The sequence below is a fragment of the Catharus ustulatus genome, chromosome 9 (genome assembly GCF_009819885.2).
Source record: "Catharus ustulatus isolate bCatUst1 chromosome 9, bCatUst1.pri.v2, whole genome shotgun sequence".
NCBI classification, from domain to species: Eukaryota; Metazoa; Chordata; class Aves; order Passeriformes; family Turdidae; genus Catharus; species Catharus ustulatus.
The window spans coordinates 1,438,263-1,463,546 of NC_046229.1; the positions used below are offsets into that span (position 1 = coordinate 1,438,263).

At 52.7% G+C, this 25,284-nt stretch overlaps 1 protein-coding gene across 5 annotated transcripts in view; it reads right to left on the reverse strand.

Moving 5' to 3' along the window:
* Nucleotides 1-6,473: 6,473 nt before the first annotated feature.
* The window catches only part of PDE4B (phosphodiesterase 4B), a 187,864-nt gene continuing 169,053 nt past the window's right edge, over nucleotides 6,474-25,284 (reverse strand). For 4 of the 5 annotated variants that reach the window (XM_033067177.1, XM_033067178.2, XM_033067179.1 and 1 more), the window contains 9 exons: nucleotides 21,579-21,672; nucleotides 16,512-16,690; nucleotides 15,982-16,080; nucleotides 15,705-15,869; nucleotides 15,394-15,493; nucleotides 14,594-14,748; nucleotides 14,379-14,501; nucleotides 12,691-12,873; nucleotides 6,474-8,481 (listed from right to left, as the gene is read on the reverse strand). In XM_033067177.1, coding sequence (XP_032923068.1) covers nucleotides 8,116-8,481; nucleotides 12,691-12,873; nucleotides 14,379-14,501; nucleotides 14,594-14,748; nucleotides 15,394-15,493; nucleotides 15,705-15,869; nucleotides 15,982-16,080; nucleotides 16,512-16,690; nucleotides 21,579-21,672 — 1,464 coding nt within the window. In that variant the 3' untranslated portion in view covers nucleotides 6,474-8,115. Of the gene's footprint in view, nucleotides 8,482-12,690; nucleotides 12,874-14,378; nucleotides 14,502-14,593; nucleotides 14,749-15,393; nucleotides 15,494-15,704; nucleotides 15,870-15,981; nucleotides 16,081-16,511; nucleotides 16,691-21,578; nucleotides 21,673-22,379; nucleotides 22,842-25,284 lie in introns of those variants that run through there. The other variant, XM_033067180.2, reaches the window with a different exon arrangement.

A 25,284-nucleotide genomic window follows, 5' to 3' on the forward strand; every position in this document is an offset into this window, starting at 1 on the left:
ATGAAAAAAAAACCCAAGTAAAGAAGCAGCAGTGAGTCACGGAGCGCATTACTCATCTGCCGGCAGAGTCAGCCGCAGCTCCATGTGACAGCAGGAGCCCGGCCCGGCCCCGCACAGCGCCCGGATTTGCTAAATAAAACCCCAATCCTCAGCCTCGGGCAGACCTGGCAAATCCCCGGCATTAGGAGCAGCCAGGGGTTGTTTACATCGCCCCTTTGGGCGGCGCCTAACTAAGCCTGGATGGGGATGGGCTCGGCCTTGAGCTGCTCCTGGGAAGTTCAGCTCCTTTCCCTATAAAACTGGGTTTATAGGAGACAGGGACACTTCCACTGTCCCAGCTGCTCCAGCCCCAGTGTCCAGCCCGGCCAGGGATCCAGGGGCAGCCACAGCTCCTCAGGAATTCTATTCCAGGGCCTCACCATCCCCACAGCCAGGAATTCCTTCCCCAAATCCACCTAAACCTGCCCATTTCCAGCTTCCAGCCACTCCCTGTGTCCTGCCCCTCCATCCTTGTCCCCAATCCCTCCCCAGCTCTCCCGGATCCCTTCAGGCCCTGCCAGGGGTTTGGCACAAAGGGACAGGGTCCCACAACCCCCCAGGAGCTGCTCCTGCTCCAACCCCCACAAATCCCAACACAACCACACCCAGCACCCCCAAAAATCCCCAAATCCCATCCCTGCACACCCCACACCAGCTCCCACCTCCCTCTGCTCCTCCTGCCCTGCTCCAGGATCAGCCCTGGCTCCCACCCTCCCCCCTAATAACCAGGGAATAATCAGGCAATCAGCACCACCCCCCAGTGGGGATGAGGTGCAGCTGCCCTGGGATGATGCAGAATGCTGAAAATCCATTAATTTTTATTTTTTTGAGAGAAAAAAGGCATTCAGGAACAGTGGCAAAGTCCTCATGCAGCCCTGGGGGCCTGCACCCCCATTTCACCCCAAAATATCATTGAGCCCATTTGGGATTTGAGCCCATTTGGGATTTGAGCCCATTTGGGATTTGAGCCCATTTGGGATTTGAGCCCTGGGAGCATCAGCCTGGGATGGGCTTTAGGGTGGGACTGGGCTCAGAGCTGCAGGAGTTTTTCCAGCTGCCCACCCCATTCCCGGGGGTTTCCATTCCTGGGCCTGGAATGGAGATTTTGCCCCCTCCAGGTAAAAATTTCACAGCTGTGTAGAGAAATCCAGGGGAACAAATTCTGCCCTGACACAATCCAGAGCTCCAGAAACGCCAGTGGAGACTCCCATTAAAATGTGAGGTGGCTTTGGGTCTGCTGGCTGCTGATAAATAATGAATTCTTCTGAAAATTAATGAATTCACAAAAAGAAACGGGATGGGGAGGGGCAGAGGTGGGGGCGGAAAAGGCAGAGAAATCCCCGGCACAGCCCTGGAGGGTCTGAATCCAGCTGTGAGGGGATCCAGCTGTGCAGGGAATCCAGCTGTGAGAGGATCCAGCTGTGAGAGCATCCAGCTGTGCAGGGAATCCAGCTGTGAGAGAATCCAGCTGTGAGAGGATCTAACTGTGCAGGGAATCCAGCTGTGCAGGGAATCCAGCTGTGAGGGGATCCAGCTGTGAGGGGATCCAGCTGTGCGGGGATCCAGCTGTGCGGGGATCCAGCTGTGCGGGGAATCCAGCTGTGAGGGGAATCCAGCTGTGAGGGGAATCCAGCTGTGAGAGAATCCAGCTGTGCAGGGATCCAGCTGTGCAGGGAATCCAGCTATGCAGGGATCCAACTGTGCGGGAATCCAGCTGTGCGAGAATCCAGCTGTGTGGGAATCCAGCTGTGCAGGGAATCCAGCTATGGCCGCTCCAGCTGTGCCGCCCGCGCTGTGTGAGCCCTGCAGGGCACGCTCCAGCCCGGGAGTGTCCCCGCCGTGTCCCCAGAGGGGACATTCCCCGTGTCCCCGTTCCCGGGGCACGTCCTGTGCCGCGCCGGGAGCTCGGCAGATGGAGCTGTGCAGCTGTGCAGGGCCGGGCCGGGCCCGGACAGATGTGCAGGGCCCGGACAGATGTGCAGGCACCGCGTGCTCACCTGGTCCTGCCGCCCCCCCCGGGCTCACCCCGCACTCACCCAGCAGAGCTCGGCTGTCCCCAGTGTCCCCAGCGGGGCAGGGACAGGGCTGGGGACGGTGCCACACCGGGGTGCCTCGAGGCTTGGGGACAGGGAGACATCAGGAATGGGAATTCTCGGGTTTGGGCTCCTTGTGTCACCCCAAAAGGGACATTTGGGACCTGCCCTGTCCTTCCCGGGCAGTGTCCCCGCAGTGTCCCCGCAGTGTCCCCGCAGTGTCCCCAGGTCGGCAGCCCCATCTCCCCTCCCACAGAAGCTGCTGCTGCTGCCGGGAGCCCTCGGCCCCGTTCCAGCTCTGATAAAATCTGGGCTTTGTGCGCCTGCCCCCGGCTCCTTCCTGTTTTTGACTGCAGAGCTGTCAGCATTTCGCATTTTCACTTCTCCTTTCCCGTCCGTGGGAGTTCCAGGTGAGCTCTGCACCAGGGGCACCCAAACCCCCCGGATGGCAAAGAGCTCCCAGGTCCCCACACCGAGGTCAGAGCCTGGGAATGCTCCATCCCAAACACAGGGACACGGAGCTGCACCAGGGACACACAAATGTGGAACCACTGAGGCTGGAACAGCCCTCTGAGGCCACCCTGACCGTGTCCCCAAGTGCCACATCCACAGGGATTTTAAATCCCCGCAGGGATGGGGGCTCAGCACTGCCCTGAGCAGCAGTTTCAAGGCCTGGCCACCCTTTCCATGGAGAAATTTCCCCACATATCCAACCTAAACCCCTCCTGGTGCCACTCGAGGCCGTTTTGTGCTGTCCCTTGCTCTGGCTGTGTCACTGGGCAGGTGGGAACAGCCTCACTCATCCCCAGCTCCCATGGAACTGGGGGACAAGGACATGGGAATGCCAGGAGAGCAGGCTGAGCTGGGGACAAGCAGCAGGGCTGCTGTAGTGTTTTATTTCTCTGCCTCACAGGCTCTATGAGCAGCGGTGACCCCAGGTCAGGAGTTTCCTGGCAGTGCCAGGGGCTCTGTGGGACCTTGTCCCCCACCCTGGGAAGGGCTGGATCTGCTCCCACTGCTCATCCCTGGGATTGGCGTCCGTGGGTGGGTTCAGGGCTGCTGGAAATCCCCCTGAAATCCCAGCTCCATTACCTCACTGGGAAACCATGTCCTTGGGGACAAGGCCAGCTGTCACTCTGGGCTCTGGGTGACATCTGTGGTTAATGCTGGCAGCATGGAGGGGACAGATCCCAGCGCATCCCAGTGTGTCCCAGCACATCCCAGTGCATCCCAGTGCATCCCAGTGTGTCCCAGCACATCCCAGTGCATCCCAGTGCATCCCAGTGCATCCCAGCACATCCCAGTGTGTCCCAGCACATCCCAGCACATCCCAGAACATCCCAGCACATCCCAGCACATCCCAGCACATCCCAGCACATCCCAGTGCATCCCAGCACATCCCAGCACATCCCAGCACATCCCAGCACATCCCAGCTCATCCCAGCACATCCCAGCTCGTCCCAGTACATCCCAGCACATCCCAGCGCATCCCAGTGCATCCCAGCACATCCCAGCACATCCCAGTGCATCCCAGCACATCCCAGCATATCCCAGTGCATCCCAGCTCATCCCAGTACATCCCAGTACATCCCAGCACATCCCAGCACATCTCAGCACATCCCAGTACATCCCAGTGCATCCCAGTGGACACTGAGCCAGCGAATCTCCCGGCCCCTGAGCTGGGATTTCCGCCCCAAACCCAGGGAAAGCAGAAGGGCCGGGTTGGTTTTGCGGTGCAGCCGCTGGAGCGTTTTCCCGGCTGTGCTGCGGGGAAGGAGCAGGGAAAGGCGGCTCCCAGCTCCAGAGCCGCCTGTGATGCCGAGGATCTGGCAGAACTGGGTCAGGGAGGGATGGGAATGAGGAGAGCGAGGGCTGGAGGGGAGGGGGAGCGGGCAGAGAGAGGGGAGGGGGCAGGGACAGAGCACCCCCAAAACCGGGCATCCCAGAACCCCCACCCGCCCTGACCCACCCTGGGTGCTCCAGCTGCAGCCCCAGCGCTGCTGCTCTCTCCTGGTTTGATATTTTCCCCTCCCAGAAGTGCTTTTCCAGCCCCATAACCCCATCCCACTGATCCCATCCCATCCCATCCCATCTCATCCCATCCCATCCCATTGATCCCATCCCATCCCATCCCATCCCATCCCATCTCATCCCATCCCATCCCATTGATCCCATCCCATCCCATCCCATCCCATCCCATCCCATCCCATCCCATCCCATCCCATCCCATCCCATCCCATCCCACTGATCCCATCCCACTGATCCCATCCCATCCCCGCACATGGGTTGGTGGAGGGGGATGGTTTAAATCCAAAGGGGAGAGATTTAGATGGGAGATTGGGAAGGAATTGAGGGAGGGCAGGCCCTGGCACAGGATTCCCGGACAATTGGCTGTCCCTGGATCTCTGCAGTGTCCAAAGCCGGGTTGGAGCAGCCTGGGACGGTGGGAGGTGTCCCTGCCATGGCAGGGGTGACACTGGGAGGGCTTGAAGTTCCTCCCAACCCAAACCATTCCAGGATTCCGTTAATCCACTGGGAATCACTACTGGTTCTTTGAGGAGCTTCTAGCAAGGAATTTTCACCGAGGAGTTTAAAGGTTCAAACCCTGATCAGGAGCTGGGAAAATCCCCCAGGATTGGCTGCAGCCCCTTCTGTTGGGACAGGAGGGTTGAGACAGGGACAGGGACAGGGACAGGGACAGGGACAGGACAGGACAGGAGGTGGCCTGGCAGTGGCTGCTCCATGGAGCTGGGTGGGAATGCTGGCAAGGCAGGAGATCCGCGTTTGTTTTCCTGTGGCTTCACTTGGGAATCCAGGGAAAGCCTGTGGAGCCCCTCAGGGGACACTGTCAGTGCCACCCCACAGGGACGCTGCCGGTGTCCCCGCTCCGCCGCGGCTCCTGCTCTGGCACAGGATGTTTTTTTGCTGGAAAGTCGCTTGTTTTGGGTCAGGCAGGGACATGAAAGCTCCCGCGGGCCGGGCCGTGCGCGGCCACCGCTTCCCGTCTGCGCTCGCCTTCCTGTCGCCTCCGCTGCCACCGCAGGAAGGACGAGGTCCCCTGGTGGCACACGGGTGGTGGCCGTGCCACCGGGAACGCTGCTGGGGCACGGGAATGGGGGCTGGGGTGGCCGTGGGACAGTCTGGGTTTAGGACATTGGAGGTTCTGGGTTTGGGACATTGGAGATTCTGGGTTTAGGACGTGGTGATTCTGAGTTTTGGCTATGGGAGGCTCTGGATTTAGGATATGGAAGGTTCTGGGTTTAGGACATGGAAATTCTGGGATTAGGGCATAGAAAGTTCTAGGTTTCAGCCACAGGAGATTCTTGGTTTAGGACATGGGAGGTTCTGGGTTTAGGACACTGGAGGTTCTGGGTTTAGGACATGGAGATTCTGGGTTTTGGCTATGGGAGGTTCTGGATTTAGGATATGGAAAGGTTCTGGGTTTAGGACATGGAAATTCTGGGATTAGGACATGGAAGGTTCTGGGTTTCAGCCACAGGAGATTCTTGGTTTAGGACATTGGAGGTTCTGGGTTTAGGACGTGGTGATTCTGGGTTTTGGCTATGGAAAGTTCTGGTTTTAGGATATGGAAAGGTTCTGGGTTTAGGACATGGAAATTCTGGGATTAGGACATGGAAGGTTCTGGGTTTGGGACATGGGAGATTCTGGGTTTAGGACATTGGAGGTTCTGGGTTTAGGACGTGGTGATTCTGGGTTTTGGCTATGGGAGGTTCTGGGTTTAGGATATGGAAGGTTCTGGGTTTAGGACATTGGAGATTCTGGGATTAGGACATGGGAGGTTCTGGGTTTGGGACATGGGAGATTCTGAGTTTTGTCTATAGGAGGTTCTAGGTTTAGGATATGGAAGGGTTCTGGATTTAGGACATTGGAGGCTCTAGGTTTAGGACATGGGAGGTTCTGGATTTTGGACATTAGAGGTTCTGGGTTTAGGACATGGAAGGTTCTGGGTTTCAGCTATGGGAGATTCTGGGGTCTGGCCACAGGAGTGTTCTGGGTTTTGGCTGCAGGAGGGTCCTGGCTTTGGTCAGAGGAAGGTTCTGGATTTCAGCCATCAGAGGGGTTTGTGGTGTGGACACATCAGGGTGCTGGATTTTGGTCCCAGGAGGGTTCTGGGTTTGGGACATGGGAAGGTTCTGGGTTTCAGCTGTGGGAGGTTTTGGGTTTGGGACATGGGATGATTCTGGGATTGGACCATAGAAGGGTTCTAGGTTTGGGTTTGGACCGTGGGAGGGTTCTGGGTTTGGAGGGTGCCATTTCTGAGCTCTGGGTTTGGAGGGTGCCATTTCTGAGCTCTGGGTTTGGAGGGTGCCATTTCTGCCCCCTGAGCAGTGGTGACACAGCCCACGCTGCCCTGCTGACAAAACCCCCCAGGAGCTGCAGTTGGGTCATGCTTTCATTTATTCACTTCATATAAAAATCTCTTAAGAATGCGTCTGAACACAATATAGAATACTATAACATACATAGTGTGAAACTTTGGGGAACAATAAAATAACCACCTGGAACAATGCAGTGTTCAACAGACAAACAAACCCATTGATCATGCACAACTGTGCTATTGTCATGAACTAATTAGTCACGAGTTGGACCAAAAAGCTTGAAACGTATTTTACAAACTGAGATTGACACGGCTCACGATGCCGGACAAGCTTTGTCAGAGGAAGTTTCACAGCACAATTATTACATCAGTTCACATTTTTTTTTTTTTGGTTTTTTTTTTTGTCATAGAAATTCACATTGGGTTGTTCAGAAATTGGAACATTGTGACGTTGAAAAGCCGGCCCGGGCGTGGGGAGCTCTTTGTTCGGTTCCCCCTCTCTGAGTTCCCAAATTCCCAAATTTGCTGCCCTGGGATGCGATGTCCCCTCCCCACGGGCGGCTGCCACCCGAATGCCCTTCCTGGGTTGTGTCTGTCTCTTCAGCTTTGTTCAGGTTCTGGGACTTTATGCAATACAAAAGGTTACAAGAAAAAAAGGCAACTCTTATTCCGAGTTTTCTACCCCATTAGCATCGCCGCCGACAGGCGATGCTAATTCATATAAATTAATAACTTACAAAACATTACAGTATGTACAGTAGGTAATAAATACACTGTTATAAACAGTAATGGAGGTGGTAGAGCTCGAGGCAGTGCAGGAGGAGGAGGATGGACCTAAACCTAGGGAACGTGGACGAGAGGCCAGAGAAACACAAATATCCGAGCGTGCAAATTCCAGGGAGCTGCCGAGGGGGGAGGCGTGCCACACGCTGGACTGAGCTGTGCCAGGGGGGGAAAAAAAAACAAAAAAAACCCAAAAAACTGCCCTCTGTCCTGCTCACCACAAACCCAAACCCCAGGGAGGGAAAACCCCGCTGCTGCCAGCGAGGGAAGGGTGCACGGCGGCACCGGGGGACCCCCGCGGGTCACCAGGGGGGATCAGAACACACTGAAGGTGCAGCAATGCAAAGCAGAGGGTTTCCCCTTCTGTTTAGTCTGTCAAAGTGATTAACTGCAATAAAGTGACAGGTATTGCCCATGAACAAAAAGGAAGACTGCTTCTGGTAACAGGAAGAATCCAAAAAGTCAAATCCGTCAATCCCGAAACACCTTGTGTCGCTTTTGAACTACCAAGCTCCGTGTGTTGGATTAAGAGACTCTTGAAAAGACATGAGAGTGTTTACAAAGAAGGCACACAGGTCTGCAGACAGGTGGACAGGTTGGATATGAGTTATTGATCAGTAGTTTCTATCAGTCTAACTGGTATAAACTCCAAACTAACAGTATAAAATCTCTCAGTCGTGTGTCAGCGCCGCCCGGGGCCCGACCCAAGCCAGCTCCGGGACCTGTGGGCTGACGAGGCTCAAACCACAACGCAAATCACCCGTGCATTTCCTGAGCAATCATTCCCTACCCCATCCGTGCCCCTGGCTCCAATCTCAGGCAGCTGAGGATGTGCCAGCCCCGAGCGGAGCCCCAGCCCCGCCGCAGGGGCTGCTCCAAGCTCCGCAAGTGTTGAAAAGCCACTCCCGCGGGGCCGGGCCATTATGTGTCCACAGGAGATGTGTCTTCTGTCACAATCTCGATGGTGGCCTCCCTCTGGGGCTCCTCCTGCCCTGCCTGGGCCGTGCACAGCGTCTCTGTGTTGCTGAAGTAGCCGAGGCTCTCGCCGTCCTTGTCGGGGCCGTCCGAATCCTCCTCCTCCAGCGTCAGTTCAAACTGGAACTTCTCCATCAGGCCCTGGCAGTCCTGGCCCCGCTCCTCCAGGGGAGGGGATGGGCTCTGAGGTATCATGCTCTGGTACCAGTTCCTGTTGTCCTCCAGAGTGTCCAGGATGTCCTGGGCGTCGGGCTGCACCAGGTCAGCCCATGTCTCCCAGAGCGGGTGCACGATGTAGTCGATGAATCCCACCTGGAACACACAGGGACACACACACTGAGGGCAGGGGAACAGCCAGGGAGAGGCCAGCTCTGACACGTTCGTGGTTTGGTCATTTTACAGGTAAAACAGCAGGAGTGAGTCCCCAGAGCAGCACAGCCTAATGCAGACACAATTATCTGACACCCAGAGCTGCAGCCACACAGGGCTGGGCTGGGCTGGTCCTTGTCCAAAACCAAACCTTGGGTGAAATTTCTCTAAAAGCAGCAAGGAGCCAGCAGGAAATGCAGGGGACAGAGCCCTGGGTTGATCCCCTGAAAAGGAGAGGGGGAATTCTGCTCCTCTGTTCCTCTCAGGTGAGGCCTCACCTGCAGAGCTGCCCCAGCCCTGGGGAACAACAGCAGGAGGAGCTGGAGCTGCTGGAGAGAGCCCAGAGGAGCCCCAGAGCTGCTGCAGGGCTGGAGCCCCTCTGGAGCCAGGCTGGGAGAGCTGGGGGGGACACCTGGAGAGGAGAAGGATCCAGGGAGAGCTCAGAGCCCCTGGCAGGGCCTGAAGGGATCCAGGAGAGCTGCAGAGGGACTGGGGACAGGGATGGAGGGACAGGACACAGGGAATGGCTGGATGGATACTGGGAAGGAATTGTTCCCTGTGAGGGTGCAGAAGCCCTGGAATAAAATTCCCAGAGCAGCTGTGGCTGCCCCTGGATCCCTGAAAGTGTCCCAGGCCAGGCTGGACAGGGCTTGGAGCAGCCTGGGACAGTGGAAGTGTCCCTGCCATGGAACTCTCTCAGCACTGGGACAGTTGCTCCCAGGTGATGGGGACAAGGCTGGAGCATTTCTGGCTTTATCCCAGGGTTCCCACACCACTGACACAACTGGGAACACCCCAGAGCTCCCAAGGAGAGCAGCCTGTATGTGCTGAAGTTCAGACTTTCCTTCTCCTTCTCCTTCTCCTTCTCCTTCTCCTTCTCCTTCTCCTTCTCCTTCTCCTTCTCCTTTCCTTTCCTTTCCTTTCCTTTCCTTTCCTTTCCTTTCCTTTCCTTTCCTTTCCTTTCCTTTCCTTTCCTTTCCTTTCCTTTCCTTTCCTTTCCTTTCCTTTCCTTTCCTTTCCTTTCCTTTCCTTTCCTTTCCTTTCCTTTCCTTTCCTTTCCTTTCCTTTCCTTTCCTTTCCTTTCCTTTCCTTTCCTTTCCTTTCCTTTCCTTTCCTTTCCTTTCCTTTCCTTTCCTTTCCTTTCCATTTTTTTGTGCCTATTCCAAACCCTTCCACCACCCCACACTCCAGCCATTCCCATTTTCCTCCTCCCTGTGCCACAATCAGATTTCCTCAGGAATTGCTCAGGGAATTCTCCCTGCCCCTCGTGCAGTGACGTTCCAGGGCTGGAAGGAGTGAGGGATGTTCTGACTCAGGGAGGAACCACGTCCAGGATGGAGCCATCAATTGGAATTCTCCTTTCTTGGCAGAGCCCATCCCAGCTCCAGGCTTTGTGTGGAGCAGGGAAATGGCTCTCCCAGGAGCTCAGCACGCAGATGTTTGCTTTGGAAAACGCTCCCAGCTCCCTCAGACACAACAGGATGTCAGTGGGAGATCAACATCCAATTGGAACGGGCTGCTCCAGCAAAAAGGTGCTGAAAAGTTCCTGCTGCACAGGGAAAAAAAAAGGATTTGGGATGGTTGGAACCCAGAATGATCCAGGGCTCCACGGGTAAAAATCAGCACTTGTTAATCAATTCTTTAAAATATTCTTTCAGGCTGCTCCTTTAAACCATCCCAAATCATGGAATAACTGGGCACGTGGCTCAGCACTGATCCTAAAACAATGAGGGGGCACCTCAAGCTTTCAAATATTCATGAATTACTTTGCAATCCACTCCTTGTTTCCCTCCAACATGGACACACTGCTTCCCTTCCTCCTCTGCCATTCCATGATGGACAATTTGTGCAATTCCTGTGTTTTTTGCACAGCAAAAATGCCATTTTGAAACCTCCAACATGGACACACCACCTTCTTTTTTCTTTTGTCATATCATGGTGGACAATTTGTGCAATTTCTGTGTATTCTGCACAGCAAAGTTATAATTTTTAAACCTCCAGCATGGACACACTGCTTCCCTTTCTCCTTTGTCATTCCATGATGGACAATTTGTGCAATTCCTGTTTTCTGCACAGCAAAATTATAATTTTTAAACCTCCAGCATGGACACACTGCTTCCCTTTCTCCTTTGCCATTCCATGATGGATAATCTGTACAATTCCTGTGTTTTCTGCACAGCAAAAATGTAATTTGGAACCTCCAGCATGGACACACTGCTTCCCTTCTTTTTTTGTCACATCATGATGGACATTTTCTACAATTCCTGTGTTTTCTGCACAGCAAAAATATAATTTGGAAACCCTCAGCATGGACACACTGCTTCCCTTTTTTTTTTGCCATTCCATGATGGACAATTTGTGCAATTCCTGTGTTTCTGCACAGCAAAAATGCCATTTTGAAGCCTCTGGGAAGTGCAGATGTGAAGCACAGAATGAATTGGAGCTCACATGTGGAGCACATGGGCAAGCCTGGCTGAAGGATTCATCTCTTCCTGAGCTTAAGAAATCCGACAGATTTTTCCAACAGAATCACCACGCGGTCGAGTGAATAATTTTGAAAGCACTTGGCTGAGCCCAAGAGGACATTTGGAAATAATTATCATCAATTTTGTTACTTATTCAAGCTGAAAAACCTCAATGATGACTTGCTGGAGTCATTCAAAAACAACAAGCAAGGCAGCATTATATAAAGGCTGGAATCTGTTTGGACAAACATAAATTCCTGGTTTCATTCCAGGCCATCCAGGCGAAATTTTATGGCCTGTGCTGCACAGGTCAGAACAAAATCTGACCTTGAAACCATTTTATGAATCAGAACTAGGGATGGGCAAGCTCATCCTCAAAAAAAGAGGCAAATCCAGCTCCTTGTAAGTTTTGCAAGGACACAAATGAATATTTTTGGGATTCACAGGGCAGCTCCAAAAGCCTCTGATCCAGCTGGACACTGCAGAATGTTCTGGATGAGGAGGGACACCCAGAGCTCTGCAGGGCCCTGGGGTGGATCCCAGCTGGGAGAAACTCCCAGATCAGTGGGGTGCAGCAGTGGGGCTGGGAGGGTGTGAGAATGTTTTAGTTTGGAGGACAGGTGTCTGCTGAGAAAGGCAGGAGCTTTTTTTGAAATGGAGAATGGAAACCTCCTCCCTCCAAATTGTTAGAAATTTGAAATTATGGGGTTTTCAGATAAAGATATGGGAATTAGGAATAACAGTTCTTTACTAGGGAAATTAAAATAGAAATACAGCACTACAAAGAAACAAACCCCAAACCCTGACACAGTCAGAGTACAGCCTGACACCCGTCAGGCAGGGTGTTGGCAGCAGTCCCATTCCATGGTGGCTGCAGTTTTTTTGTAGTGACAGATGTGATTCAGTTGGAGCAGTGGTTCTGTAGAAGGTGCAGGTTTTTTTGGAGGTCCAGTGGGGATGTGGAGAAATTTGGTTTCCCTCTGGAGTCCAGTGGAGAAAGGGGCTCCCTTAGTGTCCCAAACCCTCTGTTTTTATCTTGGTAAGAAATTTTGGGCTTTTTTTTTTTTTTGGCTGGAGCAACTCCCAATGGGATGCAGTAATTTTATCAGTGCCACAGTGGGACTCAATGGCCATGAGCAGAAAATGACTGGCTGGAGGGAGGATGGGTTGTGAAAAGATAAAGAACACTGCCCTGCCTGGTTTATAAACCATGGCCATGAACAGGAGATATCCCATGGAGATAAAGAACACTGCCCTGCCTGGTTTATAAACCATGGCCATGAACAGGAGATATCCCATGGAGATAAAGAACACTGCCCTACCTGGTTTCAATGGATGCCCATTAGCAGAATATCTCCCACAGAGATCAGGATCACTGCCCCACCCTCAACAGATGGTGATAGAACAGAAACCTTTGATCACACTCTGGATTGTAACCCCAGACAGAGACCTGCTGAGGGAGGGCAGAGCAGAACTGCCCTTCCCAAAACACCCATCCCCTCTGGACACAGGGAGTAAGGAGAAGCCCAGGGGGATGGAGAGGAGCTGGAAGAGCCCCTGCAGCCTCTGAGAGCCCCAGGCAGAGCTGGATGTCAGCGTGGATCAGAACCATGCTCTGGCTGCCAGCTCTCCCAACTGTGCTGAATTTTGTCTCTGCTTTGAGATGCCACAGCTGCAGCTCAATTACCTGGGATTTTTCCACGGAGGCCGTGTGTTTGTCACACATGGGGCTGATTTCCATGCCCCTCTCCCTCTCCTTGTCTCCCTGCTGGAAGAATTCCTCCATGATCCTGTCCGTCCACTGCCGGTACAGCTCCAGGGACTTGGTGGGGTTACTCAGGTCTGCACAGTGCACCATGTTCCTGAGGACCTGCAAGGACATCCACCAGGAAACTCAGAAAATCTGCTGGGAAAAAACGAGGGCTTCCAGCTGGATCTGCAGAACATTGCACCAAAACATTCTCTGATTATGAAACAGAACATGAAAATATCAGGAACATTGGATTGGGGCACATTAAAAACCAATCCCCAGAGCTGCTGCAGGGCTGGAGCCCCTCTGGAGAGGAGAAGGATCCAGGGAGAGCTCAGAGCCCCTGGCAGGGCCTGAAGGGATCCAGGAGAGCTGCAGAGGGACTGGGGACAGGGATGGAGGGACAGGACACAGGGTAGGGCTGGAAGCTGGAAGAAGATGGATTGAGATGGGATATGGGGAAGGAATTTCTGGCTGGGATGGAATTCCCAGAGAATTGGCTGCCCCTGAATCCCTGGAGTGTCCAAGGCCAGGCTGGAGCCTGGGACAGGGGAAGTGTCCCTGGAAGGTGGCACTGGATGGGTTTTGAGTTCCCTTCCCACCCAAACCATTCCAGAATTCCATGATTCCAGGGAATTCCTGGCTGGCAATGTGGGCAGGCCCTGGAATAGAATTCCCAGATTTGCTGTGGCTGTCTCTGGATCCCTGGAGTGTCCAAGGCCAGGTTGGGACAGTGGAAGATTGGGAGATTGGGGCTTGGAGCAGCCTGGGACAGTGGGAGGTGCTGGGGTGGGATGGAATGAATTTAAAGGCACTCCCAACCCAAAGCAGTGTGGAATTCTGTGATTCCCTCTCCATGGATGAGCCCCAAAGCCAGAGCAGCTCCCTGGGGCTCACACAGCTCAAGGCTCACAGCTGGGGCAGCTGTGGAAGTGTCCATGACATCACACAGGTTTCTTTGGGAATCCAGCTGCTTCCCACCATTCAAAATCCACTTCCATGCTCTCAGGGAAGGAGCTGAGCTGCTCCCACTCCATGGAATGAGTAATATCCCTTCCACACACGCACAGAACAGGCCTGACTCAGTGGCCACAAGGATTTAGGCAGCTCCAGAGTGTCTGAAATAAAAATTTCAAGAGTTTCCCCAGGAGCCTGCTCTTAAGGAGCTGGTGATCAAAGTGGAGAGCAGAGCAGGATGGATCTTGTCCTGCCCACTGCACAGCCCTGTTCCAGCATTTCCTGGTCACCTCTGTAGAGCAGGGATTAAATTATTGAGGGAACAGAGTGTACAGCAGCAATTCCAGCTCACTCTGAGTTGCTTTAGAGGTGAGTTTCCCAATGAAATTCCAGCAATGTTGTAACAGGAGAAATAAATGGGAGACAGCAGCCAGGAATTTCAGGAGTCCTCAAAAACTGAGCTCAGAACGTGCCACATTTGCAGCTCCAAGTGTTTAAAAACCCCTAATTCTGGTCACCTAAAAAACATGGGACTACCTGGTGCTGCTTTTTAGTGCAGAAAAAAATGACTGCTGAGCATTCAGCTCCTCAGTGCCAAGGTACAAACAGGAGTGTGGCTTCTCCATGCTGACAGGACAGCCCAAATCCAGGGAATCTGGCTGCCTCACCTGTATTCTGTCCGTGTAGTTGTCCAGAAGGAGAACTCCTGAGCTGGTCACCTTCTTGGTTTCCACCATGGTCTTCAGATCAGCCAACAGACTCATGTGCTTGGACATATCAGTGGCCAGCACCTTTCCAGAATGGGAGAAAACAGGATTTCAGGAGGGGAAGGCACACAGAAACAGCTTTTCTGGCTCAGAGGAGGAGGAGGGAGAGGCCATACCATGTCAATCACCATCTTCCTGAGGGTCTGGCGCTGCTTCTTGCTCAGGTTCTGGAAGATGTCACAGTGCTCCTCCTGCAGCAGCTTGAAGCCCACGGCCAGGTGATGATTCTCCAGCACGGATTCATCATTGTACATCAGGGCCAGCTCGGAATCTGGGGAGAGAACACCCAGGGTGGGAAATGTGGCATTTCCAACAGCCAGCAGGAGCTTGTTCTGAGCACTGAAATGTTTTAAAAAGTTTCCTTTCCCCGTCCCTGGAAGGGTTCAGGGCCAGGCTGGATGGGGTTTCAGCAGGTGTCCCTGCCCACTGGATGATTTCAGGATTATTTTAGCTCCATGAGGGCCAGCCCCAGCACTCAACCACCCTCTCCTCAGTCCTAGTGACAAAATAATGCTCAGCTACAAATCCTGCAAACCACCCCCCAAAACACAACAATCCCAGATTTTGGAATCCAGATCCATGCTCAGCCTGTGGCAGAACACAACAAGCAGCCCCCAGTATTTGCCTTTCTGGTTGTCAATAGCAATAGGATTATTTATCTTATCTTAATGGTAAAGTTTGCACTCAGGGCTGGCAGAATTATTATGTGTTAGCAGGCAGTAAATATTGACTTTTGCAGTTGTGCTACAATGGCTCCCTTTGTCAGGGATGGCATTTTAATTCCTGCAAGATTCCAAAACGTCTCACTCCTTTACTGCACCGTGTTTGAGAGGGCAGCACAGCCTGCCAGCTGTCATTTGTGGTGTGTAAAAAGCATTTCTGGGTGAAAATCGGAGAGATTGAGAACAAAACTCACTTGTGTTGATGAGGAATTGATTGGAGACCCCGGGGTGATCCACATCGTGGATTGCAGCTGCGAAAATGGCAGCGAGGATTTCCAGATCCGTGAACACAGCCTAGGATGGAGCAACAGCAACCATCAGAGGGGTTCTACCCTCTGGGAAAGCTGGTTGAGGGCAACAAATTGTGCTTTTTAAATTGGTTTTCTGCCATGGGAAGGAAGGTGAGGGTGAAACAGAAATTCCACTCTGAGATTTCCTGGGAGCTGAAACAGGGGAGCTCCCAGCACCCACCCCACCCCAGAGCCAAGCCTGGCAGGGCACTCACATCCAGGGCAGGGGTGGAGAGCAGCACATGGGTGGACTGGGCCACGTCAGCAGCGTGCAGGCTGTTGTGGTAGGCCACATCTGAGTGGTAGTGATCCTCCAGGGTCATCATGTACGTCACGAACGTGTCCGACGAGATCTTGAAGGTTTTCAGCAGATCCCGCTCCTGAGGGGTCAGAGCACCAACAGAGAGAGAGTCAGGCCAGGCTGGGGCAGGCAGGGAGGATTGAGGATGGAAATAAAGGTGGGAGCAGCAGGGAATGTTCCAGAATACACACCTGGAAGATGGCGTACATGATGCAGGTGAGCGGCCGGTTGTGGGAGTACCTGGCCACGTTGAAGATGTTGAGGCCCCACTTGTTGAGGTCTTCCAGTTCCTTTTGGGAGAGCACAAAAAAACAGAATGGTTTGAATGGTTCCCAAAAGTTCCCAAATATGCAAATTTAATGATTATTGTAATTACGTAAGTGCTGGATGTGAGATTAATAAACAACAGAGTAGCTGTGAAGGGCTGATTTTGTGTTTTATAATTGCTCTCCTCAGCCTTCATCACCTTTTTTTTTCTTTTTATTTTAGGGCTATTTTCACATATTTTTAAATACAAAACAAGCTAAGGCAGCCATTAATTCCAGCATTTCTAATGGCCACATCATTTCATGGGAACAATCCATTCCCAGCTTCCAGATCCCCCCAGAGGAGCAGGAATCTCTCACAGGAGCAGGAATCTCTCATAAAAGCAGGAATCTCTCACAAAAGCAGGAATCTTTCACAAAAACAGGAATCTCTCACAAAAGCAGCAATCTCTCACCTTGGCCAGGTGATCTTCCTTTTCTGTCTTCACCCCAAACCGTGAGATGCTGGTGTTGTTCAAGCTGGAGCTGTGCATTAATTTCTTCACCCCGCTGATCTGTGTCATGAGCTGCTGCTTTTTCTTCTTCTCCCTGTCCTTCTGGGTGGGAGAAGGAATCTCCACATCGTTCTGCTTGTCTGGAAAAGAGCAGGGAGAAATGAGTCAGCACAGCAGGAGCTCCCAGCACATCCCCCAGGATCAGTCCTTGAGCTGCTGCCTCTGCTCCCCACCTCAAACCCAGGGGATCTTCTCATTTTGGGATCCAAAAATTAAAAAAAAAACAATTTCCAAAAGTTCTGGTTGCTCTCCTGCAGCCACTGTGTGGTTTGGGGACATGGGCATGTCCAGGAATGGCTCTCTGTGCATGGATGTGGCACTTGGGGACAGGGAATAGTGCTGCCAATGGTTGCACCCCATGATCTCCAGCCTAAATGATTCTGTGATTTTTCCATGCCTGGAAGGTTCTCCTCAGGGATAAATCCCAGTTAATTTTATTCTCTATGTCAGGAAAATAAAAGATTTCTTACCAAGATAAAAACAGAGGGTTTGGGACACTAAGGGAGCCCCTTTCTCCACTGGACTCCAGAGGAAAACCGGATTTCTCCACATCCCCACTGGAGCTCCGGAGGGAAACTGCACCTTGTACAGGAGCACTGCTCCAGCTGAGCCACATCTGTCACTGCAGGAGGATGCAGCCACCATGGGATGGGACTGCTGCCAACACCCTGCCTGACGGGTGTCAGGCTGTACTCTGACTGTGTCAGGGTTTGGGGTTTGTTCTTTGTAGTGCTGTATTTCTATTTTAATTTCCCTAGTAAAGAACTGTTATTCCTGATTCCCATATCTTTGCCTGAGAGCCCCTTGATTTCAAAATTATAATAATTTGGAGGGAGGGGGTTTACATTCTCCGTTTCAAAGAGAAGCTCCTGCCTTTCTCAGCAGACACCTGTCCTCCAAAGTAAAACAGCAACTTTTCATTCTTTGTCCATATATCAGCCACACCTGATTATAAACCGCACTTTGGGTTTGGACCAAAATTTTAGTGAAAATGGTGCAGCTTATAATGGTGAAATTACTGTAATTAAGCCCCAAGAGCAGCCCTGCAATTAGGGCAGGAGTCACCACCCAGAGCAGAGCCTGGCTGACATCAGTGGGTGTCCCCTGGATTTGGAACCACTGAAGGACTTTCCTCTCCATAATCTCCTTAGCAGTGACTGAGGCAGCAGCAAATGGCCCCAGTGGAGCAGAAATCCCAGATTTGTTGTTGCATCAGTGTCCCCAGCGGGGTGGCAGCCCTGGGGAAGGGCAGGATTGTCCCTCTGACGTGCTCATCCCTGACCTTCCCACGCTGCCACCGCAGGGCTGGACCCTCCTGGAGCCCTCCCAGCTGCTTTCATCACGGAATTACAGAGAAACTGGGATGGGAGGGAGCTTAAAGATCAGCTGGATCCATCCCTGCCATGGCAGGGGCACCTTGCACTGTCCCAGGGAGCTCCAGGCTGGCCTTGGGCACTGCCAGGGGTGCTGGGGACACTCCAGGGGTGCTGGGGACACTGCCAGGGGTGTTGGGGACACTCCAGGGGTGCTAGGGACACTGCCAGGGGTGTTGGGGACAGTCCAGGAGTGCTGGGGACACTGCCAGAAGTGCTGGGGACACTCCAGGGGTGCTGGGGACACTTTAGGAATGCTAGGGACACCCATGGGGTGCTGGGGACACTGCCAGGGGTGTTGGGGACACTCCAGGGGTGTTGGAGACACTCCAGGGGTGCTGGGGACACTCCAGGGGTGCTGGGGACACTGCCAGAGGTGCTGGGGACACTCCAGGGGTGTTGGGAACACTCCAGGGGTGTTGGGGACACTGCCAGAGGTGCTGGGGACACTGCCAGGGGTGCTGGGGACACTCTAGGAATGCTGGGGACACTCCAGGGGTGCTGGGGACACTCCAGGGGTGCTGGGGACACTCCAGAGGTGCTGAGGACAGTCCAGGGGTGCTGGGGACACTCCAGGGGTGCTGGGCACCCTGTGCCAGGGCCTCCTGCCCGTCAGAGCCAGGAATTCTTTCCCAATCTCCCATCCATCCCTGCCCTGGGGCACTGGGAAGCCACTCCCTGTGTCCTGTCCCTCCTTGCCCCGATAAAATCAACAGGCTGAATGAAATCACAGGATCTGGGTTTAATATCTCTGAATTATCCCCAGCTCTGCAGATAAGTGAGTGTCCTACCCACATTTTTCTTTTTGTTTGTTTGCTCAACCTCCTCACTTGCAGACTCCTGTTATTTTGGGCGTTCGTTTGATTTAATTAAATTTTAGGGAGGAAAAAACTAATTCATAAAACCTGTACCAGCACAACTTCCTGAAACAACTGAGGATCCTTTTAAAAGCTTCTTCCCTAATTTATTATTATTATTTTTTAATGGGCAATCAGGCTGCAATCTGGCCCAGTCTGGAGAGCCTGTCCCCCTGAGCAGAGCATCACAGGGGGATGAACTGAGCATTGCCCAGCCCTGCCAGGGGAATGGAGCTGTCTGAGCACAGGGAACAGCAGGAATTCACACATGGAGAGAGCCCAGAGGAACCCACGGAGCTGCTGCAGGGCTGGGAGAGGAGAAGGATCCAGGGAGAGCTCAGAGCCCCTGGCAGGGCCTGAAGGGATCCAGGAGAGCTGCAGAGGGACTGGGGACAAGGATGGAGGGACAGGACACAGGGCAGGGCTGGAAGCTGCAAGGAGATGGATTGAGATGGGATATGGGGAAGGAATTCCTGGCTGGGATGGAATTCCCAGAGAATTGGCTGCCCCTGGATCCCTGCAGTGTCCAAGGCCAGGCTGGAGCCTGGGACAGGGGAAGTGTCCCTGGAAGGTGGCACTGGATGGGCTTTGAGTTCCCTTCCCACCCAAATCATTCCAGAATTCCACGATTCCAAGGAATTCCTGGTTGTGAGGGTGGGCAGGCCCTGGAATAGAATTCCCAGATTTGCTGTGGCTGTCCCTGGATCCCTGGCAGTGCCCAAGGCCAGGCTGGGACACCCTGGGACAGTGGGAGATGTCCCTGCCATGGCAGGGGTGGCACTGGGTGATCCTTATGGTCCCTCCCAACCCAAACCAGCCTGGAATTCCATGAATAAAACAACCCCAGCAGCAGTTCTGGCTCATCAGCCCCTGCTGGGATTCAGGCTCTGTTAAACCTGAGTGTTGTGGGGTTTCTTTTTGCTAGGAAGGGCTGACCAGCAGCCAAATCCCTGGGTTTTCTCCCCATCCAGGCCCATTCCCTGTCTGAATTCCTGCTCTGGATTCAGCTGAGCAGTGAAATCAATGCATTCCCACAAAGCAGCTCCAAAATTCCATGGATTATTCATGCTCTGCAGTGTCCTAAATGCAGGCAGCAGCTCCAGCTGCAGCTGGGCATTGGGATCACTTTAAAATCCTTGATGGGAATAATTGTGTGTCAGGCAGGGAATGCATTCTGGGCTGCTCCAACCTCAGGGCACGAATCCCCAGCATCCACAGACACCCAGCCTGGGTTCAGGGATGTCCAGAAACATGAGGCTCCTCATTTTAGATGTAAATGGTCACAAATCCTGAAGCTGCCTCCTGAGAAAATCCTGTTTCTCCTAACAAACACTGAACAGAGGATTCATTCATGCCCCTGGAGCTGTGAGCTCCTACAGAATGAATGAAATGCAAAATATCTCCCTTTTTTTTCTTTTTTTTCTGACTTCTGCTGCAAAACGAGCAGATTCCCACAAAGTAATGAATAAAATGATGGGGGTGATTTAGCCAGAGCCCCGTCTGTGAGGGGAAGGTGCAGCTGAGCGAGGCAGTGGCTGCAGCTGGCTCGGTGTGACTTTGTCCTTTCCGTAAGGTCACCACAAAAACCCAGCATTGCATAACTGGAATCCTCCCAAAATCATCTCATGGAATCCTCTCAGAACCATCACATGGATTCCTCCCAGAACCATTCATCCCATGGAATTCTCTCAGAGCCATCCCATGGAATCTTCCCAGAACCATCCCATGGAATCTTCTTAGAACCATCCCATGGAATCCTCACTAAATCATCCCATGGAATTCTCTCAGAGCCATCCCATGGAATCTTCCCAGAACCATCCCATGGATTCCTCCCAGAACCATCCCATGGAATTCTCTCAGAGCCATCCCATGGAATCTTCCCAGAACCATCCCATGGAATTCTCTCAGAGCCATCCCATGGAATCTTCCCAGAAATATCCCACAGAATGCTACCAGAACCATCCATCCCATGGAATCCTCTCAGAACCATCCCATGGAATTATCCCAGAACCATCCCACGGATTCCTCTCAGAACCATCCTATAGAATCCTCCCAGAACCATCCCATGGAATCCTTTCAGAACCATCCCATGGATTTCTCCCAGAACCATCCCATGGAATTCTCAGTAAACCATGCCATGGATTCCTCCCAGAACCATTCCATGCAATCCTCCCAGAACCATCCCATGGAATCCTTTCAGAACCATCCCACGGAATCCTCACTAAACCATCCCATGAGATCCTTTCAGAACCATCCCATGGAATCCTCCCAGAACCATCCCATGGAATCATCACTAAACCATTCCATGGATTCCTCCCAGAACCATCCCATGGAATCCTTTCAGAACCATTCCTGGATTCCTCACAGAACCACCCCATGGAATCCTTTCAGAACCATCCCATGGAATCATCACTAAACCATTCCATGCAATCCTCCCAGAACCATCCCATGGAATCCTCACTAAACCATCCCATGGAATCCTCCCAGAACCATCCCATGGAATCCTCACTAAACCATCCCATGCAATCCTCCCAGAACCATTCCTGGATTCCTCCCAGAACCCCCCCAGGTCTTGGGAAGGAATCCCCCTGTGGATACACTCTCCCAAACCCATTCTCCCCATTCCCGCAGCCATTTGGAAGTGAAAAGCCCAGGAGTGAAGCTGCGAATGGGGGCGATCAGGCTGCCCTTAACCCTTCCCTGACCCCCCAAAAAAAAGCTGGGGCTGCATTCCTTACCCAGGAAAGTGTTGGAAATGTACTCGGACACTTGGTTGCCGGAGCGGCTCATCTCGGACAGGTGGGTGAGCTCCCGGTTCAGCATCCTCTTGAACTGCGGGGGGAGAGCACAGGAAAATGGCATTTTTTATGGAATCCCGTCCCAAATGCACACAGCCCCAGCACGCAGAATTCCTGGGATGTTTGGGATAGAGTCGGCGACAGATGGTTCCATTTCCATCCTGCTCGGCATCACCATGACTGGGTATTTCTTTTCAGCCCACGGAATTAATTTCCTCTAAGGATGCTCATTAATTGTTACTGTCACAAACGAGGAGAGAACGATTCGGATAAAGCTCTCTGAAAGCTCAGATTTTTATCTCAGGTTGAGATTCCCCATCCCTAAACCTTCTTTTGTTCTGGGCGTTCTAAATTTGCTCCATTTTATACTAAGCAGACGACAGAGGAGAAATATGCCCTAAATCTGAAGATCCTACAGCAAAATGTGGGATTCAGGCATTATTCCTTTAGATATTCCTGCTGTGATCGTGCTGATTTTATAATCCAACATTTTCACTGCTGAATCATTTTGTCCTGCAACACCGAATTCCTCCCCAAAAAAATGACATCCATGGACTCTGCATGCACACTGCACACACGATTAGCCATAAACACACAGAAATCCGCATTTTTAAAGCAGCTTTTCCTCACAGAGGCTTTCTCTGAGCAACACAGCACGAAAAAAAGAAAAAAAAAAGGAAAAGAAAAGCAAGCAGCCATTAACAATTCGGTAATTCATAATCCTTCAGGAATCAAACCCACCTTAATGTAACCCCAAGACACCGATAACAAATAGTTGGCTTCAGGCATTTTGGAAAGCTCCTGGCAAGCCAGCACAAATCCTCCGGGAGAAATCGCCGCTCGGATGGCAGAGGAGCCTTCCCCAATCCCAAAAAATCAGCGTTCATCCGCGGCAGAGACCCCGCAAAACCCGGCAGCCGCTAATCCCAGCCTAAGGCGAGGCTGGCAGCGCATCCCCGGCCAGGCTGCCCGTGGGAGGATGCTGAGCGAGGATGAGATCCGGGAAGGCACAAAGGGACGGGAATCGAGCCCGCTGCGTGCTGGGAGCGCTGGGGAATTCGGGAATGAATTCGGGAATTCGGGATCGTGCTGCTCGCTCAGCTCCTGAAGGGGGTCCCCACTCGGCAGGAGCGCGGCTCAGCTGAGCCAAGCCTGGGAAATGATGCTGGTTTTGTCAGCTCCGCTAACTCAGCCATGTTTTATGGGGAAATTAAAATGGAGGAAGCTCAGGGAATATTTAAATTAGGGAAAAGCAGGCAGCAGCCTCCTCTCCCTTCCTGCCTTGCTTTAAATCTATTCCTTACAGGGACTTTCAGAACATTCCCAGCTGGATTTTTAAAAGCGTTTTTCACGTTTTCAGTGTGATCAGGATTTTCCCCCTGCGTGGTAAAAGGAAAAACGCAGCAACGCAGCAAAATGTCCCTTTACAAACTGAAATGCCCTTCAGATGCGAGGTGTAAGAAATAATGACCTTAAATCTGTAACTGCAATTCAGAAATTCGAACATTCATTCTTAAAAGAATGCATCTGTAATGTCCCTGCCCAGGGCAGGGGGTGGAACGAGAAGAGCTTTAAGGTCATTCCCAACCATTCTGCGTGATTCACAATCCAAATTTCAATATTTAATCACTCGTGCGGTTTTTGTTCCAAGCAATCCCTTCGTGAGGGAGCTGGAGCTGTCCTTGACACGGAATCCAAAGAAAATCCCTTTGTGCCGGGGGTGGCTGGGATGTGCAGCCCTGGCGCTGCTCAGGACGTCCTTGGTGGCAGTGCCGGGAACACAGCCCTCGCCAGAGGCCAGGATTCCCAAAATAAAAGGTTCATCTTTGCTGTGGAATCCATTCCCAGCTGCCAGCTCCTCCTGGGATGCTGGCACGAGGCTGCCCCGCGTGCTGGGGGACACGTGAGGAGCTGGCACAGCCCAAAATCCTGAGAAATGCTCCAAAACCCTGCAAAATGCTCCAAAATCCTGCAAAACCTTGCTCCCCCTGGCAGCCCAGACAAGGCACGGCTCCAGAAGGTCCAGATGGGATCCCAGCTCAACCTTTGGCCACCTGGAGCAAAGGAGGCTGTGACTCATCTTCTCCTCTCCTGCAGCTCATCGTGAGCAGGGTGGGAAGCTGATGGCAGCCCCAAGGTGGGGTGTGACCTGCTGGGACAGTGCCACCTCCCACAGCCACCTGCCAGTGCCACAGAAACTGGGAATCCTGCAATGGATGGGGTGGGAAGAACCCTAAATCCCATCTCATTCCATGGCAGGGACACTTCCACTGTCCAGGCTGCTCCAACCTGGCCTTGGACATTCCAGGGATTCAGGGGCAGCTCTGGCAATTCTGTTCCAGTCCCTCCTCACCCTCCCAGCCAGGAATTCCTTCCCAAAACCCCATCCAGTGCTGCTCTCATCACCACACGGTCAGACCTCACACTGCAGGGAAGTCAGGGAGCTTAAACCCTGTGGGATGGGCACAGGAAAGGTTGGGATGTGAGATGGCATCCCATGGGATAGGGACAGGATTGGGATGTGATGGGATAGGGACAGGCTGGGATGTGAGATGGCATCCCATGGGATACAGGAAGGGCTGGGATGTGAAGGGATGGGATAGGGACAGGATGGGATGTGAAGGGATGGGATGGGGACAGGATTGGGATGTCAAGGCTGGTAACCCATGGGATGGGGACAGGATTGGGATGTGAGCTGGCATTCCATGGGATAAAGGAAGGGTTGGGATGTCAAGGCTGACATCCCATGGGATAGGGACAGGATGGGATGTGAAGATTGGCATCCCATGGGATAGGGACAGGATTGGGATGTGAAAGTTGGCATTCCATGGAATTTGCACAGGATTGGGATGTGAAGATTGGCATCCCATGGGATGGGGACAGGATAGGATTTCAAGGCTGGCATCCCATGGAATTTGCATAGGATTGGGATGTGAAGGGATGTGAAGGGATAGGATGGGATGTGAAGGCTGGCATCCCATGGGATAGGGACAGGATGGGATGTGAAAGTTGGCATTCCATGGTATTTACACAGGACTGGGATGTGAGCTGGCATCCCATGGGATAGGGACAGGATAGGATTTCAAGGTTGGCATCCCATGGGATTTGCACAGGACTGGGATGTGAAGGATTCTGGCATCTCATGGGATACAGGAAGGGTTGGGATGTGAAGGGATGGGATAGGGACAGGATAGGATGTGAAGGCTGGCATCCCATGGGATAGGGACAGGCTGGGATGTGAAGGCTGGCATCCCATGGGATAGGAACAGGCTGGGATGTGAAGGATTCTGGCAGCACCCCATGGGATTTGCACAGGATTGGGATGTGAAAGTTGCCATCCCATGGTATTTGCACAGGATTGGGATGTGAGTTGTCATCCCATGGGATAGGGACAGGATGGGATGTGAAAGTTGGTATCCCATGGGATAGGGACAGGATTGGGATGTGAAGGATTCTGGTATCTCATGGGATACAGGAAGGGTTGGGATGTGAAAGGATGGGATAGGGACAGGCTGGGATGTGAAGGCTGGCATTCCATGGGATAGGGACAGGATGGGATGTGAAGGATTCTGGCATTCCATGGGATAGGGACAGGATGGGATGTGAAGGATTCTGGCATTCCATGGGATAGGGACAGGATGGGATG